The sequence below is a fragment of the Gossypium raimondii genome, chromosome 5, assembly GCF_025698545.1.
Source record: "Gossypium raimondii isolate GPD5lz chromosome 5, ASM2569854v1, whole genome shotgun sequence".
NCBI classification, from domain to species: domain Eukaryota; kingdom Viridiplantae; phylum Streptophyta; class Magnoliopsida; order Malvales; family Malvaceae; genus Gossypium; species Gossypium raimondii.
Window position 1 is genome coordinate 16,789,456 of NC_068569.1, and position 13,401 is coordinate 16,802,856.

Here is a 13,401-nt window from a genome sequence, read left to right on the forward strand (position 1 = left end):
ATATGTATGATCCATTTTTTCCCCAGAAAATCGTAGATGATTCCTAATCACGTGGCTTATGTGCTGTGCCATCCCTTTTTCCTACCATATTCTGGGCATAATCATAACTGTTCAGCATCATAATATGTGGTTTTAGGAACACTTACCTATCTTCTTTTTCTTTTCTTTAGGGGTGGGGGATTAAAAAGAAAACCCAGAAAAGATTGGTGGTGAAAAGGATATACTTGGAAAATAAGAACAAAAATAACGTAGAGAGGGTCAAAAAGAAAATTCCATGAACAAGGATGGTAAGGACCAGAGAGGAAGAGAGAGTAAGGGAAAGGGTAAAAAAGGAAAGAGTGTTATGAAAGTTAATTAATTTATATTTTTTACAGAAAGATTTTGTAGTGAAGGCTAAGGAAAATGATAGTGGTGGTTGTCACTGCAGTTAACTTGTTGGCTGTGTATTCTTGTATTGTAGTGCCACCCCACTGCCTCTAATTCCTCAACTACCCTTCTCTTTATTTTCATTTTCTCTCTATCTCCCATTCTCTCTCTCTCTCTCTCTTTTGTTTTCCCACAACGAGAACAGCAGCAACCCTTTGTCTGGAACTCACTCAGCTTTCTAATTTTTTTTTCATCGTTAGTTGTTGCATTACTTTCTTTGTCCTGAAACATCTGTATTTTCAGACAATGAGAACTGTTTTTTAGAAGGGAAAAAAAGAAAATAAAGATTTGATCTTTTTTAACTCTTTAACATAAACTAAAATAAACTTACCCCCCCCCCAAAAAAAATAATAATCACTTTTTCTTTGTTTTTGGGTTTTTTTTCTCCTTCTCTCTTCGTGTTTGGAAATTGTGGAAACATTTTTTCCTTTGTTTCTTAGCTGCTTCCTATGGAAGCTGCTGCAGCTTCTGAGGATTGTTGTGTTAAGGTTGCGGTTCATGTAAGACCGCTTATTGGTGATGAAAAGCTTCAAGGTTGTAAAGATTGTGTTACTGTCACCCCAGGAAAGCCACAGGTAGAGAATGTCGGTGTTTCACTGTTGAGTTCTTGTTCAATGGGTGATTTATTGGGTTAATTTTAAGTATATGGAGATCTGGATCTTCGGATGCTTGAATGCTTGATCAGTGAGAAATTCACTGTCTGGTTTTTGGATCAGAATTTTTGTCATCGCTTACTATTTCTATAATTGGGATGCTATTGGGTTGGTTTCTTTTACCCTGGAAGTTAAAATATGTAAAATTAAGCTGAATTCAGTTGGTTTCTATGATGGTTCTATTTTTTTATTTCCATTTTTGGGGTTATGACTTTATGATCCTTTTATAAGTAAGCTTATGAATTATTAAGTGGAACTAGTTGATGCTGGATTTTATTTGCTCTGAAACTTCTGTTTAGGTGAAGTAATCAATTTTAAAGGAAGGAGGAACCAAATTAGAAAAAAAAATCGTTTTGCTTATGAAGTTTCATGTTGGTTGTACATTGCAGGTACAAATTGGGACACATTCTTTTACATTTGATCATGTCTATGGGAGCACAGGTTCTCCCTCATCTTCCATGTTTGAGGAATGCATTGTTCCCCTCGTCGATGGCTTATTCCAAGGATACAATGCTACCGTTCTTGCTTATGGACAGGTACAGCTGAATCTCCCACAAGACACCACTAAATATTTGCATTTTTGTTTTCTTATGATTGAAGTTCCTATAAATTTGCAGACCGGATCGGGTAAAACGTATACTATGGGCACAGGCTTCAAAGATGGTTGCCAAACAGGAATCATTCCTCAAGTAATGAATGCTTTGTTCGGCAAGATTGAAAGCCTAAAACATCAAATAGAATTTCAACTGCACGTTTCCTTCATCGAGGTTTGTTAAATAACCAATCATTTCTTTTTGTTTCAGTTTCCAGTTATGCTATTTGCAACGTAATGAGCAGTCCAATTGTTTTGCAAGCATAATTTTGGGGATGCATCTCCTGTAGGACTTGTTTTCCAACAAGCTTTTAGTCTGGTCTTTATGTTTTGGTTAAATTAATCTAAGCATTGAATGCTGGAATCTAAAACACCATTAAGGAAACTGTAACACATTTGCCAAAATAAATCTAATTCCCAGATCAAACATACATGTTATGAATGTATCTTCTGGTTTATGTTATCCTGAATTCTCCTTCAAATGAATACAAATATCATACCTGTTTTGAGTGTCTATTTATAGTTTATTGTTCTGAAATATGTAATTTTGGTTTGAAAGATTCTGAAAGAAGAAGTGCGAGATTTGCTGGATCCTACTTCTTTGAACAAATCAGATGCTGCAAGTCCGAATACAGGGAAAGTACATGTCCCTGGCAAACCACCAATACAGATTCGTGAATCATCAAATGGTGTTATTACACTGGCAGGATCTACGGAAGTTAGTGTCAGTACATTAAAAGAAATGGCTGCTTGCCTAGAACAGGGATCATTGAGTAGGGCAACGGGGAGTACAAACATGAACAACCAGTCAAGGTTAAATTCATGTTCTATTCTTTAGTATTTATGCGTTTTAATTTCTTCAGAACTGTGGAGATGCTATCTGGTCATTCTTAGTTCTTTAAATATGGGAAAACATTATCCGCCTAGGATCATTATTTGTTAAACCTGTAAACTATTGATGCCCTGCTATGCTAAGGTAATGTCATTACCTTAGTTTATGACGAAAGGGTCATATATTTCTACAATGGTAAAGTTTTTCCATGAAAATCTCGAAATTTATAGATGCTTTTAGAATAAGGCTTGTCCTAAATTTATTTTTATGAAATTCTTTATCTGATGTTTGTAGTTAATAGTCTTCAAAAGAAATAAAAACTCTGGAAATGTTAATGCTTTCCTGACTTGTTTTGGTTTTACCTCTTTCTTATTTAATATGCTTTTCTAAGTACAAAATTTTGATAATCTATTTATGTGGTTGTATAGTCGCTCACATGCAATCTTCACCATCACCTTAGAGCAAATGCATAAACTCAATCCTGTTTCTGGAGATGGAAGTCCTAATGACATTATGAGTGAAGAATATCTTTGTGCCAAGTTACATTTGGTTGATCTTGCTGGATCAGAGCGAGCAAAAAGAACAGGTTCCGATGGTATGCGTTTTAAAGAAGGTTAGTGACACTGCTTATCCTGTCTTTATGAAAGTATTATTCTCCAAATCAAACATAATAATTTCCATCTTTTTCATCTAAACAGGAGTTCATATCAACAAGGGTCTGCTTGCACTTGGTAATGTCATCAGTGCACTTGGTGACGAAAAAAAGCGAAAAGAAGGCGTTCACGTTCCATATCGAGATAGTAAACTTACTCGGCTTTTGCAGGTATCTTTTTGCCAGGCATTATTTATCCTTATTTTATGCAAAAGTGTTAAGAATGTAAAATTGAATGTTTATTTTGTTGGAAACTGTCTATTTAGGCTTAAAAATCAATTCTTTCATCTTTCTAAAGCTTGATTGCATTGGAAAATTGAGATACATTAAACATTTTACAAGATATTTGAGCACTTAAAGTAGCCTAGCCAAGAGAAGAGATATGCTATCATTCAGTCTTGAACATGTTGTACATTTTGTGCCTCCTTTTTTATCTCAAAGCTCAACTAAGACTTGTTACGGAAAATTATCTCCTCAATTGGTCAAGGACTGTTCCTGCATTTAGTTGTTTGATCATAGTTATGCCCAGGTGTAATAAAAGCTTATTTCTTTGGGCAGGATTCACTTGGTGGCAACAGCAGAACTGTGATGATAGGTACTGCCATTTCTTCTAATTATTTAACCTGCTCAATTATTTCTTTTTTTTAAAAAGATAATAATTTGGCATATTCATGTTCAAGTTCCTTCCCATTTTGTGCACTGTAATCATTGTCCTTAACTCTTTCTTTATGAGCAGCCTGCATTAGTCCTGCTGACATCAATGCAGAGGAAACCCTTAATACTCTAAAGTATGCAAATCGTGCTCGTAACATCCAAAACAAGCCCGTTGTAAGTTGAAGACAAAAATTTTCATTACTTTCAAAAGTTTCCTCTTTCTTTTCACTCCTCTGCAGATTTGGATGTTAGATGATATAAAAGGTAGTTTCCATACTGAACTTTCACTCTTGTTTTCGATTTAAATAGGTTAACCGAGATCCTATGTCCAATGAGATGCTAAAGATGCGTCAACAATTAGAGCATCTGCAAGCAGAACTTTGTGCACGTGGGGGTTCTGATGAAGTACAGGTATCATGGTACTCATAACTACTTAAATAAACTTAACAATTAGTTATGATTGTTTCTTGGGATCTTAAGTTATATGGTAGAACACTTTGTTATATATGTCTCAAAGATTGGTTTGGTCCCGGGTTTCTTCTTGGAGATAAGTTATATAGGATTAGTCCCTCGGGTCTTTTAATAGGACTGATTTTGTAGGTTCTCAAGGAAAGGATTGCTTGGCTTGAAGCTGCTAATGAGGATCTTTGCCAAGAGCTTCAGGAGTTCCGTAGCAGATGCACCATTGTGGATCAACGTGAAACCGATGCTCAAGTAAGTGAAGGAGACCCTTATTTGAAATTTCTTGGTTGATTTACTTGCAAGTTTTTATCATGAATTGTGTTTTCGAATGTTTATTAATGAAAAAGTTCCTACTTCAGGATGGAAGTCCTTGTTCTGTCAAAAGTGATGGGCTTAAAAGAAACTTGCACAGTATAGAGTCTTCTGACTATCAAATGGGTGAAACCATAGGTACAGACTTAACCAATCCACACAAGCTGTATAGCATTTGTCTTCATGATTTATTTATTTTTTCTCAAGGTGTTTTCTTCACTTTAAAATCATGGCTATTTTAGCAGCTGATTCTAGAGAAGTTGATGAAGCAGCAGCAAAAGAGTGGGAGCACACACTTCTACAAAATACTATGGACAAAGAGTTGCTCGAGTTGAATAGACGCTTGGAAGAGAAAGAGGTATATTTTTTATGTCTTCAACACTTTGCAATATTGTTCATAGTTATTATTCACAAGTCATATTCTTAGGGGTCTCTATTCTTGATAAGTATATAGCATGTCTGGTTTTAGCAGACTTGGCAACTTATCCAACACTAGCTAATTCTCCTATTTTATGTTTGAGCAGTCCGAGATGAAACTTTTTGGAGGTGACACAATTGCACTTAAGCATCATTTTGGGAAGAAAATTCAGGAATTAGAGGACGAGAAAAGAGCTGTGCAGGTTTAAACAGACATCTTTTAATTCTCAGACTTTACTCGAAGAAAAAAATGGATTCTAACATTTCTTAACCTATTTCCTCCCTTCAGCAAGAAAGGGATCGCTTATTGGCCGAAATTGAAAATCTTTCTGCCGGTTCTGATGGACAAAAACAAAAAGTACAAGATATCCATGCTCAGAAACTAAAATCCCTTGAAGCACAGGTGACAAGTTTAAGTTAAATGGCATTCATTGTTGGACTGAAGAAAAGGGCTAATTCTGATTTCATTGTTATTGTGTAAAACTTATTTGCTCCAGATTCTGGATCTTAAGAAGAAACAAGAGAACCAAGTTCAACTTTTAAAGCAGAAACAGAAGAGTGATGAAGCTGCAAAACGACTACAAGATGAAATTCAATCCATAAAGGCGCAAAAGGTTAAATCTTATGTTTGTGTTATATCGTTCATATGATTATATATTCACTGTGCTGAATCTCCTCACCTTTCCCCCTGCCCTTTTTTTCTTTTCTTCCCTTGCCTATTCTGTGGTTGTAGGTTCAGTTGCAACATAGGATAAAACAAGAGGCAGAGCAATTCCGTCAGTGGAAAGCCTCTCGAGAAAAGGAACTGTTGCAGGTGCCTTCTTTGTTCTTTCTATCAACTTACACAATTTATAATAATCTGTCAGATTATTAACTATTGCACATATTATTGTGATATTACATGAGCGACAGTCATTTACTGCTTGAATTATATCTTGGATTCAACACTGGTATTTGCATCCATTGTTTGTATAATATGCTTAACTGGCTTGATATTGCATGCACATTCAGTTACGGAAAGAGGGCCGGAGAAATGAGTATGAAAGGCATAAGCTGCAAGCTTTAAATCAGCGCCAGAAAATGGTAAGCATATTTTTGTTTCTTGTGTGATGAGTATCTACCTCTGATTTGTTTGTAGAGAAATAATTTGCAGCTATACTAACTTTCAGGTTCTCCAAAGGAAAACTGAGGAGGCTGCCATGGCCACCAAGAGGCTAAAAGAGTTGCTGGAAGCTCGTAAATCTTCTGCCCGTGATAACTCGGGTAGGTTTTTTCTTTTAAAGGTCCTTCTGTAATGCCTTACGCCAGATAGTATAGTTTTTTATTGAGGGAAACATAAAGTATTCATATTCATGCCTTCAGTCACTGTTATTTGTTCAAATTATTAATGTTTTGGTATCTTCCAGCTATTGCCAATGGGAATGGAACAAATGGTCAGGTAATGTTCTCTTCCTTTTGTTTGGGAGGGGGAGGGTAATTTTCAATATTCACGCCTTTCAACCAGTTAATGTATCTTTACTTCTGCAGACCAATGAGAAAGCGCTACAACGTTGGCTAGATCATGAGTTAGAAGTAATGGTGAATGTGCATGAAGTTCGCTTTGAATATGAGAAGCAAAGCCAAGTGTATGTAACGAAATCTTATTTGTATAATAAACCTGGTGCAGAATATATAGACTATTCTTATGTAACTTTCACTTATCATGCATTACCTCCAGGAGGGCTGCACTAGCAGAAGAGTTAGCTGTCCTGAAGCAAGTAGATGAGTTTGCTTCAAAGGGGCTGAGCCCTCCAAAAGGAAAGAATGGATTTGCCAGGTATTAGTTGTCCAAAAGCACTGTACTTCATTACTAGCAATTTACTCCTTTTCTTACCCTTCCATAATATGGTTCTACGGCCTGGTATTAGTAAAGAAGCTTGCATAAAGCATGCTTGGCATATAACCAACATTTGTACTCAACATGCTTTTCCTTTCCCACACTAATAGGTCATCCGTGGTTGGAAGTTTGAGGAGACTAGTTAAATACTTAAATGCGGTTGTAGATATGATATTTTCTCCATTGTATAAAGTGCTCCAACCTCTCCTAACATTCCTTGTATACGTTTTTCTGCTTCACAGGGCATCCTCCATGTCACCAAATGCAAGAGTGGCCAGAATATCTTCACTTGAGAATATGCTCAGCATATCCTCTAATTCACTTGTAGCAATGGCTTCGCAACTTTCAGAAGCAGAAGAACGGGAGCGCGCCTTCACTAATCGTGGACGTTGGAATCAGTTGCGCTCCATGGGAGATGCAAAGAACCTGCTTCAGTATATGTTCAATTCTCTTGGAGATACAAGGTGCTTTCACTCACCTAATGTTGTATAAATATACATGAAAGTAGGTAAAATGTAATGGCCTAATCCTTGAGTTCGACAAGAGGAAAACGAAAGCAAATAAATTATGGCTCAAAAGAGTCTCTGATGTTTATATGATATAAACAGGTGTCAATTATGGGAAAAAGACATGGAAATCAAAGAAATGAAAGAACAACTTAAAGAACTTGTAGGTCTGTTGCGGCAGAGCGAGCTACGAAGAAAAGAAGTTGAGAATGAGCTAAGAGAGCAAGCTGATGCCATTACATTGGCTACGGCAGCTACGGTTAGTTTTATTTAAACCTTATTAAGGTTTTACAGTGTGGCTTTATTTACGTTTTCATCTAAAGCATACCATAACAGTCTAAACTTATTGGTGGAATCTCTAAAAAGGAATTTCAACTAAAATAGGATTTTCTTTTGAAGCAAGATAAATAGAAATTTAAGTTTATTGTCCTGGATCTAGTTGTTATCACTGTTGCCTGTTTCAACATCATTGCAACTCCTAGCATTGCTTTTGACTAAATGTGTCTATGAGCAGGGGAACTCTCCAAATTCATTGAAACATGTTGCTGATGACATGAACGGTTCATTATCTCCAATGTCTGTGCCAGCACAGAAACAGCTGAAATATAGCCCAGGTATTGTTAATGGCCCAGCCAGAGAGTCTGCAGCATTCATAGGTCAAACACGAAGGTAACGTCATTCTCCAATTTTAATCATAGTGATGCAATATGCTTGCATGCTTAACTAAGGAAAATTGGATTTGCTTCTTGTCCAGATGTTACCGCTTGGGCAGTTACCAATGAAGAAGTTAGTAGCTATAGGACAAGCTGGCAATGGCAAACTGTGGAGGTGGAAAAGAAGCCATCACCAATGGCTCCTACAATTCAAATGGAAATGGCAGAAGCCATGGAGACTTTCAGAATGGATCAGACACAGTGATGAAACAATGATAAGGGCAAGGCCTCGTTCTCAAGCTCTAACACATAGAGTCTGATATTTGATGTTTACCAGATTACATTGGCCATAGTAATCTTGGTTATATGTATGTTCCTAATCCAAGGTGCAGGGTGAAGCCTAGAAAAGAATGCAGGTAATTTCTTCTGCCTTTGTATTTTCATGTTGGTATAACCTCAAATCATGTGCTATTGATGCCCTTATTACAGTTTCTTTTAATTAGCATGGTTTCTAAGTTGTTGAGTAAAGAACCATTAACAAAGCCAGCCATGACTGAAACAATGAGACAGTACTTACAGAACAATTAACAAAGTAAACTGATGGACTGCTAAGTTGTCCACAGGATAGCCAACTCTAATACAAAATGTCCTAGTTGATGAACTGCTTGGTTGAGCTATATTTTCATCTGACTTGAGGGAATTGACTTAGCAAAACCCTGTTTGCCATTGATCAGTGAGCTTTACAGTATCTTTTTATTAGTTAATGCAGTGTACTGGAACTGGCTGTTGGAACCTGCATATGCCGAGTTGGTTTAGTTGATTTTTTTGAGAATGTCAAAGTATAGGTTTGTAATATTCCAATTTTTTGGGGGGCTCTTATTACTGCATGCGGAGCATCTTGTAAAGAAGTGTTGATGCTGCCAATGGGGTTCTAAATACGTTGAAGACATTAGCATGAGATTGTTTCAACGGTGATAAAAATAAGTATATTGGATCTTGCTTGAGCTGTCTCTTAAGGTTTTGGTGTATGTTCCATCAATAACACACTTTTAGGGAAGAAACTGTTTGTAATTCATAGAAATTTGTATGAAAGCTATAGTCTAATTGTAATTTTCTTTTTCAGTTTTCCAATTTTTTTACCCAAATTTATAATTTCTTGGTTCATATATTTCAGCATGTGTGCAAGCTTGTTGTTAGTTTTGTTGAAAGATTGAACTCTGTAGCATTTTCATTTGTTATGCAAGGAAAATTCTCCTAGTCTTTTGGATTCTCATGGAAACTGGTTTTGAGCTCTTTCTTTTTTTATTAATGTGAGCCAATTAAGAGATAAGCACAGCATTTCTTTATAACCCACAGCCAAACAGTAAATGAACTGACAAAGCAGGGACCGCAGAAACTCTATTATGAAGAAACTAAGAAGCAGCTTCTTGTGTAACAAACAGAAATGGAACTGGCTAAATAAAAGCCTAAGAAGGCTTGCCTTGATTACGAACCACTGTGAGAAGTTACCTTCCGTCCTTACATAGTGTTGTACTTGCTGCCGTGGGGCGGCGGCAGCGGCATGTCGGAACTCATAGCAGGTGGCATTTAACCTTTCCATTCTCCGTCGATAAAATAATGCTTTATTCTTACTTGTCTTAATTCACTGGAGGATTTTGGCAAAATGAAGACTGCACTTTTTTTGAGTCAGCTTTTGGGATTCTTTTATCGGGCCCATCCTCCATGGGTTTCACTAAGCTCAATCAATGGTTTTGATTTGGGCCATAATGTTTTAAATTTCTCTACGAATGCCATGCAAAGTGCGAGGAAGAAAGTCGAGAAACTATGAATTGTGGGGTAAATTTCTATTTCCACTTCTATTCATTTAAAGGAATTTAGGAAAAAAAATTATTTGGAAAAGGAGAGAGATACCAATCTCCTTTTTTAAGCTTGGAAAATGGAAATTGACACCGCAAAGCAGCCAAGCATGAAAACGAATTGGCAGAGGCAGCGAGTTAGATACACTTTCCAGCTGGCGGACCGACTACCATTTAATTATTTCACAAAAAAACTTACACAACGGTGACCGGTCATCAGCCCATTAACATCAACTGCAACTGGCAGAATGATGATGGTGATAATGAAGTTCTTGCATATGAGATATCGAGAAGGAAAGCGTGGACACGGAGGCTCAAAAAAGGTATCCATGAAGGGTCCAACACTATGAAACGACGTAAATAATGTCAGAAATGAAGATCCAAATGTAGCAAGTAGCAGCAATTGCATACAGTATATATAAGGTGGTTTTTCATTTCTCTATTGCACATCACTGAAACTATAGTCCCTACAATTACATGCTATTAAAATCATAAATTAACACGTCCTAGAAAGTGGGTCCAATTCACCGTTCTCCATTAATACAGCTTCTTTAATCTCCTGTAACATCTTCAGGATTTGCCACATCGTGGGCCTTTGTTCAGGAGAGCTCAAACTACAAGAAATGGCCACTTCAAGCAGCATCCCTAACCTTTCATCATCCCCTCCATCGTCTTCTCTACAGGACCTAAGCCAATGCATCATCTCATCCGGCGCCAACAACGGATGCTGGGAAGGTGGTTTCCCTGACAGAAGCTCCAACAACAAAACCCCATATGTAAAAACGTCGGATTTCGATGTCGCCTGGTGATTCGAATTGCGAATTTCCGGAGGTTTACGTGCGATGCCATCGGGATCTTCTTCGTGTATAGAAGTAACTAGGGCTGCCAGGCAGTAGTCGGCAAGACAGGCCTCAAAGTCAGGGCCGAGAAGGACGTTAGTGGACTTGAGATTGCCGTGGACAAGCCTCCATGCTTGGTGAATATAGGAGAGACCTTGCGCTACGTCCTCGGCTATCTTCAAGCAGGACGTCCAGTGGAGTGGCTTTGCCCTTGTTGATTTCGATCCTGCACGTGCAGTTTTAAGTTAACAAATTGAGCCTTTGAATTTCTAATCATTTAATTTTAGTCCCCATGATGTTTTTGAGAAAATTTCACAACTCAATCGAAAATCTAAGTGGTGTTCCTATTAAATAGTAGCCAATCGGTATTGAGACACTCGGGACTTTGGACTCTGACGGTACGACTCCGTATGCGGTCCTAAAAATGTTTGACGTAGACCCGTCAATATGATCCAACGATCATGTTACAGTAACAGTGCTTCACGTAGAGACAAAAAGGACAAACCATTAGAATAGAAAAAAAAAAGTGTTTTATTATTAAATTAACACGAACTAATAATATTGACACTAATTAATTGACATCAAAATCATATCAATTCCCCATGTAGTGGGGGTCAGCTAGATTCTCGGTGTTTGCAGGATACTTGGATACCTCATAAATGAAAATTATGTAACGGACCAAAGTATGTATCTTTATGCTTTTTTACTACAAACCCAAGGAATCTGTGATTAGGAAAATTTATTAGTAAGATTAAGCAAAGCATTTTCTCTTACACGTGTGCCTTTCCCTGAATGGGTGGCAACCCGAGTTAACACCGACTGAAATCGCTGCCTATCTCCGAAACAATGCAAATCGTTCAATAATTGAATAAAATGAAAGCATAAAGTTATTACCGTGAATGAGGGAGAAAAGACTGCCATTGGACTGAAAATCATAGATAAGAAGCCTCTCTTCTTTGGCTTGGAAATAAGCCCTGAGGGGGACCAAATTGGGATGCCTTAAACCGCCAACTGATTCCATGTGTTGCTCGAACATTTCCTTCGTCGTGGCTGCTAATTTCCCGGCATCCAGCCTCTTGACCGTCACCACCGTACGATTATCAAGCACTGCCTTGTACGTCGTCCCTACGGTTCCCCTCCCAAGCAACTCAGCTGACGCTCTCATCAGCTGGTCCAGCGAATACAACTGCGCCTCACCCGCACAGAATATCAAGTTTCCGCTCTTGGCAACTTGCATTCCTTGCACTCTCTTTACTTTCTCTTCTAACTCAGTTTCTTGTTCCATTTGAACCACAGCCGCAGCTTGTGCTGCAGCCGCCCCATCATCGGATTCAGCCGCAGCAGCTGATTGTTTTTTATCTGTCTGTTTCCTTACTGCCAAGACGAAGCAAAGAAGTGAACCAATAAGAACAAAGACCCCAGTAGAAAAACCTATAATAATCGCGGTCCTTTTGTGTTGCTTTGAAATTGGCTGAGGCTGAGCCAACTCCACTCCATGCTCTTCTGCACTTTGACCAAGAACCACCGTAGGAGGCGGCGCCACAACTGCGGCTGTGGGACCGAAGAAGTGGGGCCTTGGATGACATTCTTTGTGAATAATCTCTCCACAAAGACCAGGGTTCCATAAAATGAAGAGAAATCAAATCGTTGCAACGTTGGGGTCACTGGAATTGCACCAGTAAGGTTGTTCCTGAAATGTTAAAGGTTTTAAGGGAAGACTGGTTAAACGGAGGAATCGTTCCATTAAACCAGTTCCGGTCCAACCGAAGGTAGTATAACCGGTCTAAATAGGCTAACGAGTTTGGTATGTTGCCAGTGAGGTTGTTGTAGGATAAATCAAGGGTTCTTAATCTGTGAAAGGAAAGAGTCGAAACAGGGAAGGAACCAGTGAAGAAATTATGATCGAGAAAGAGGGTTTTGAGATTGACGAGGGCTGAAAGATCAGGAATCGGACCAGTGAGAGAGTTGTTTTGGAGACTCAAAACCCGGAGCTGGCCAAGTTGGGACAATGTGTTGGGAGCAAAAACGCCACCGAGACTTAGATCTTCCAGAATGAGACGTACCACTTTTTGCTGGTAACATGTGACTCCCTGCCAATCACAAAAGGGAATGCTTGCATTCCGTGAGAACCCGAGATGGTTTCTCAGATCGGCTTTAGACTGAAAACCCAGAAGAGCAGTAGCCTCAGGTGATGTCAATAGCTTTGCAGCTTCACCGCATAATACCAACAACAAAATGGAGAAGAGCCTTTGAAGAAGAAGAAGAAGACGAAGTCTTTCGTTCAGCATTTCTTGGGATACTTGTTAGCGCTCTCTCGGTGGTTTCTACCCTTGGTGAATCTCACTATGTCTTTTCCAAAAGCAATAAGCTTTGTTTGATTAAACTGTCTCATTCCCCTGAATCTGATAGGGCAAAGGGGGCGGAGAGAGATAGAGAAGAGTACTTTGAGATGGCAATAGGAGCAAGCAGAACGTGACAAAAGCATGTAATATAGGTAGCGGGGCAGCTGTCCGACTGCAAGCTCAGAATCACGTGAAGGCAGGGGAAAGAATAGAGAGACATGGGCTATAAAAATATTAATAAATGAAAGCTATCTAGGCATCTCTAATTTCATATTGTGTCAGTAATATATATTTCTGTACGGTTGAAAACTGGCTCTTTATTTGCGCTC

At 38.4% G+C, this 13,401-nt stretch overlaps 2 protein-coding genes across 4 annotated transcripts; one reads left to right on the forward strand and one right to left on the reverse strand.

Moving 5' to 3' along the window:
- The first annotated feature begins 440 nt into the window (after positions 1-440).
- Positions 441-9,145, forward strand: LOC105769262 (kinesin-like protein KIN-4A). 3 transcript variants are annotated; one of them, XM_052631163.1, is made up of 26 exons: positions 441-1,001; positions 1,469-1,615; positions 1,697-1,846; positions 2,231-2,484; positions 2,932-3,116; positions 3,202-3,326; positions 3,714-3,750; positions 3,892-3,983; positions 4,119-4,220; positions 4,410-4,523; positions 4,631-4,721; positions 4,826-4,941; positions 5,108-5,203; positions 5,290-5,403; positions 5,498-5,614; positions 5,734-5,814; positions 6,012-6,083; positions 6,170-6,263; positions 6,407-6,438; positions 6,528-6,625; positions 6,718-6,816; positions 7,119-7,340; positions 7,485-7,641; positions 7,897-8,050; positions 8,135-8,451; positions 8,805-9,145. In XM_052631163.1, the coding sequence occupies exons 1-25, from the start codon at positions 876-878 to the stop codon at positions 8,353-8,355; spliced, it is 3,096 nt and encodes a 1,031-aa protein (XP_052487123.1). In that variant the 5' UTR covers positions 441-875; the 3' UTR covers positions 8,356-8,451; positions 8,805-9,145. The 3 variants fall into 3 exon arrangements, with proteins under 3 accessions (XP_052487123.1, XP_052487122.1, XP_052487124.1); XM_052631162.1 differs by having other exon boundaries at positions 443-1,001; positions 8,796-9,145; XM_052631164.1 differs by having other exon boundaries at positions 444-1,001; positions 4,829-4,941; positions 8,796-9,145.
- A 1,070-nt stretch (positions 9,146-10,215) lies between these two features.
- LOC105769263 (probable inactive receptor kinase At5g67200) lies at positions 10,216-13,401 on the reverse strand. The gene is given in 4 exon segments (XM_012589780.2): positions 10,216-10,956; positions 11,625-12,353; positions 12,356-12,421; positions 12,424-13,401. Coding segments are annotated over 4 exon segments (1,959 nt in total). The 5' UTR covers positions 13,019-13,401; the 3' UTR covers positions 10,216-10,387.

Excerpts from the sequence above, each read along its gene's own strand:
- LOC105769262 (XM_052631163.1), top strand. The coding sequence starts at position 876 with ATGGAAGCTGCTGCAGCTTCTGAGGATTGTTGTGTTAAGGTTGCGGTT. Across the intron at positions 3,117-3,201 it reads TGGTATGCGTTTTAAAGAAG|GAGTTCATATCAACAAGGGT; the intron begins GTTAGTGACACT and ends TCATCTAAACAG. Across the intron at positions 5,615-5,733 it reads AATCCATAAAGGCGCAAAAG|GTTCAGTTGCAACATAGGAT; the intron begins GTTAAATCTTAT and ends CTGTGGTTGTAG.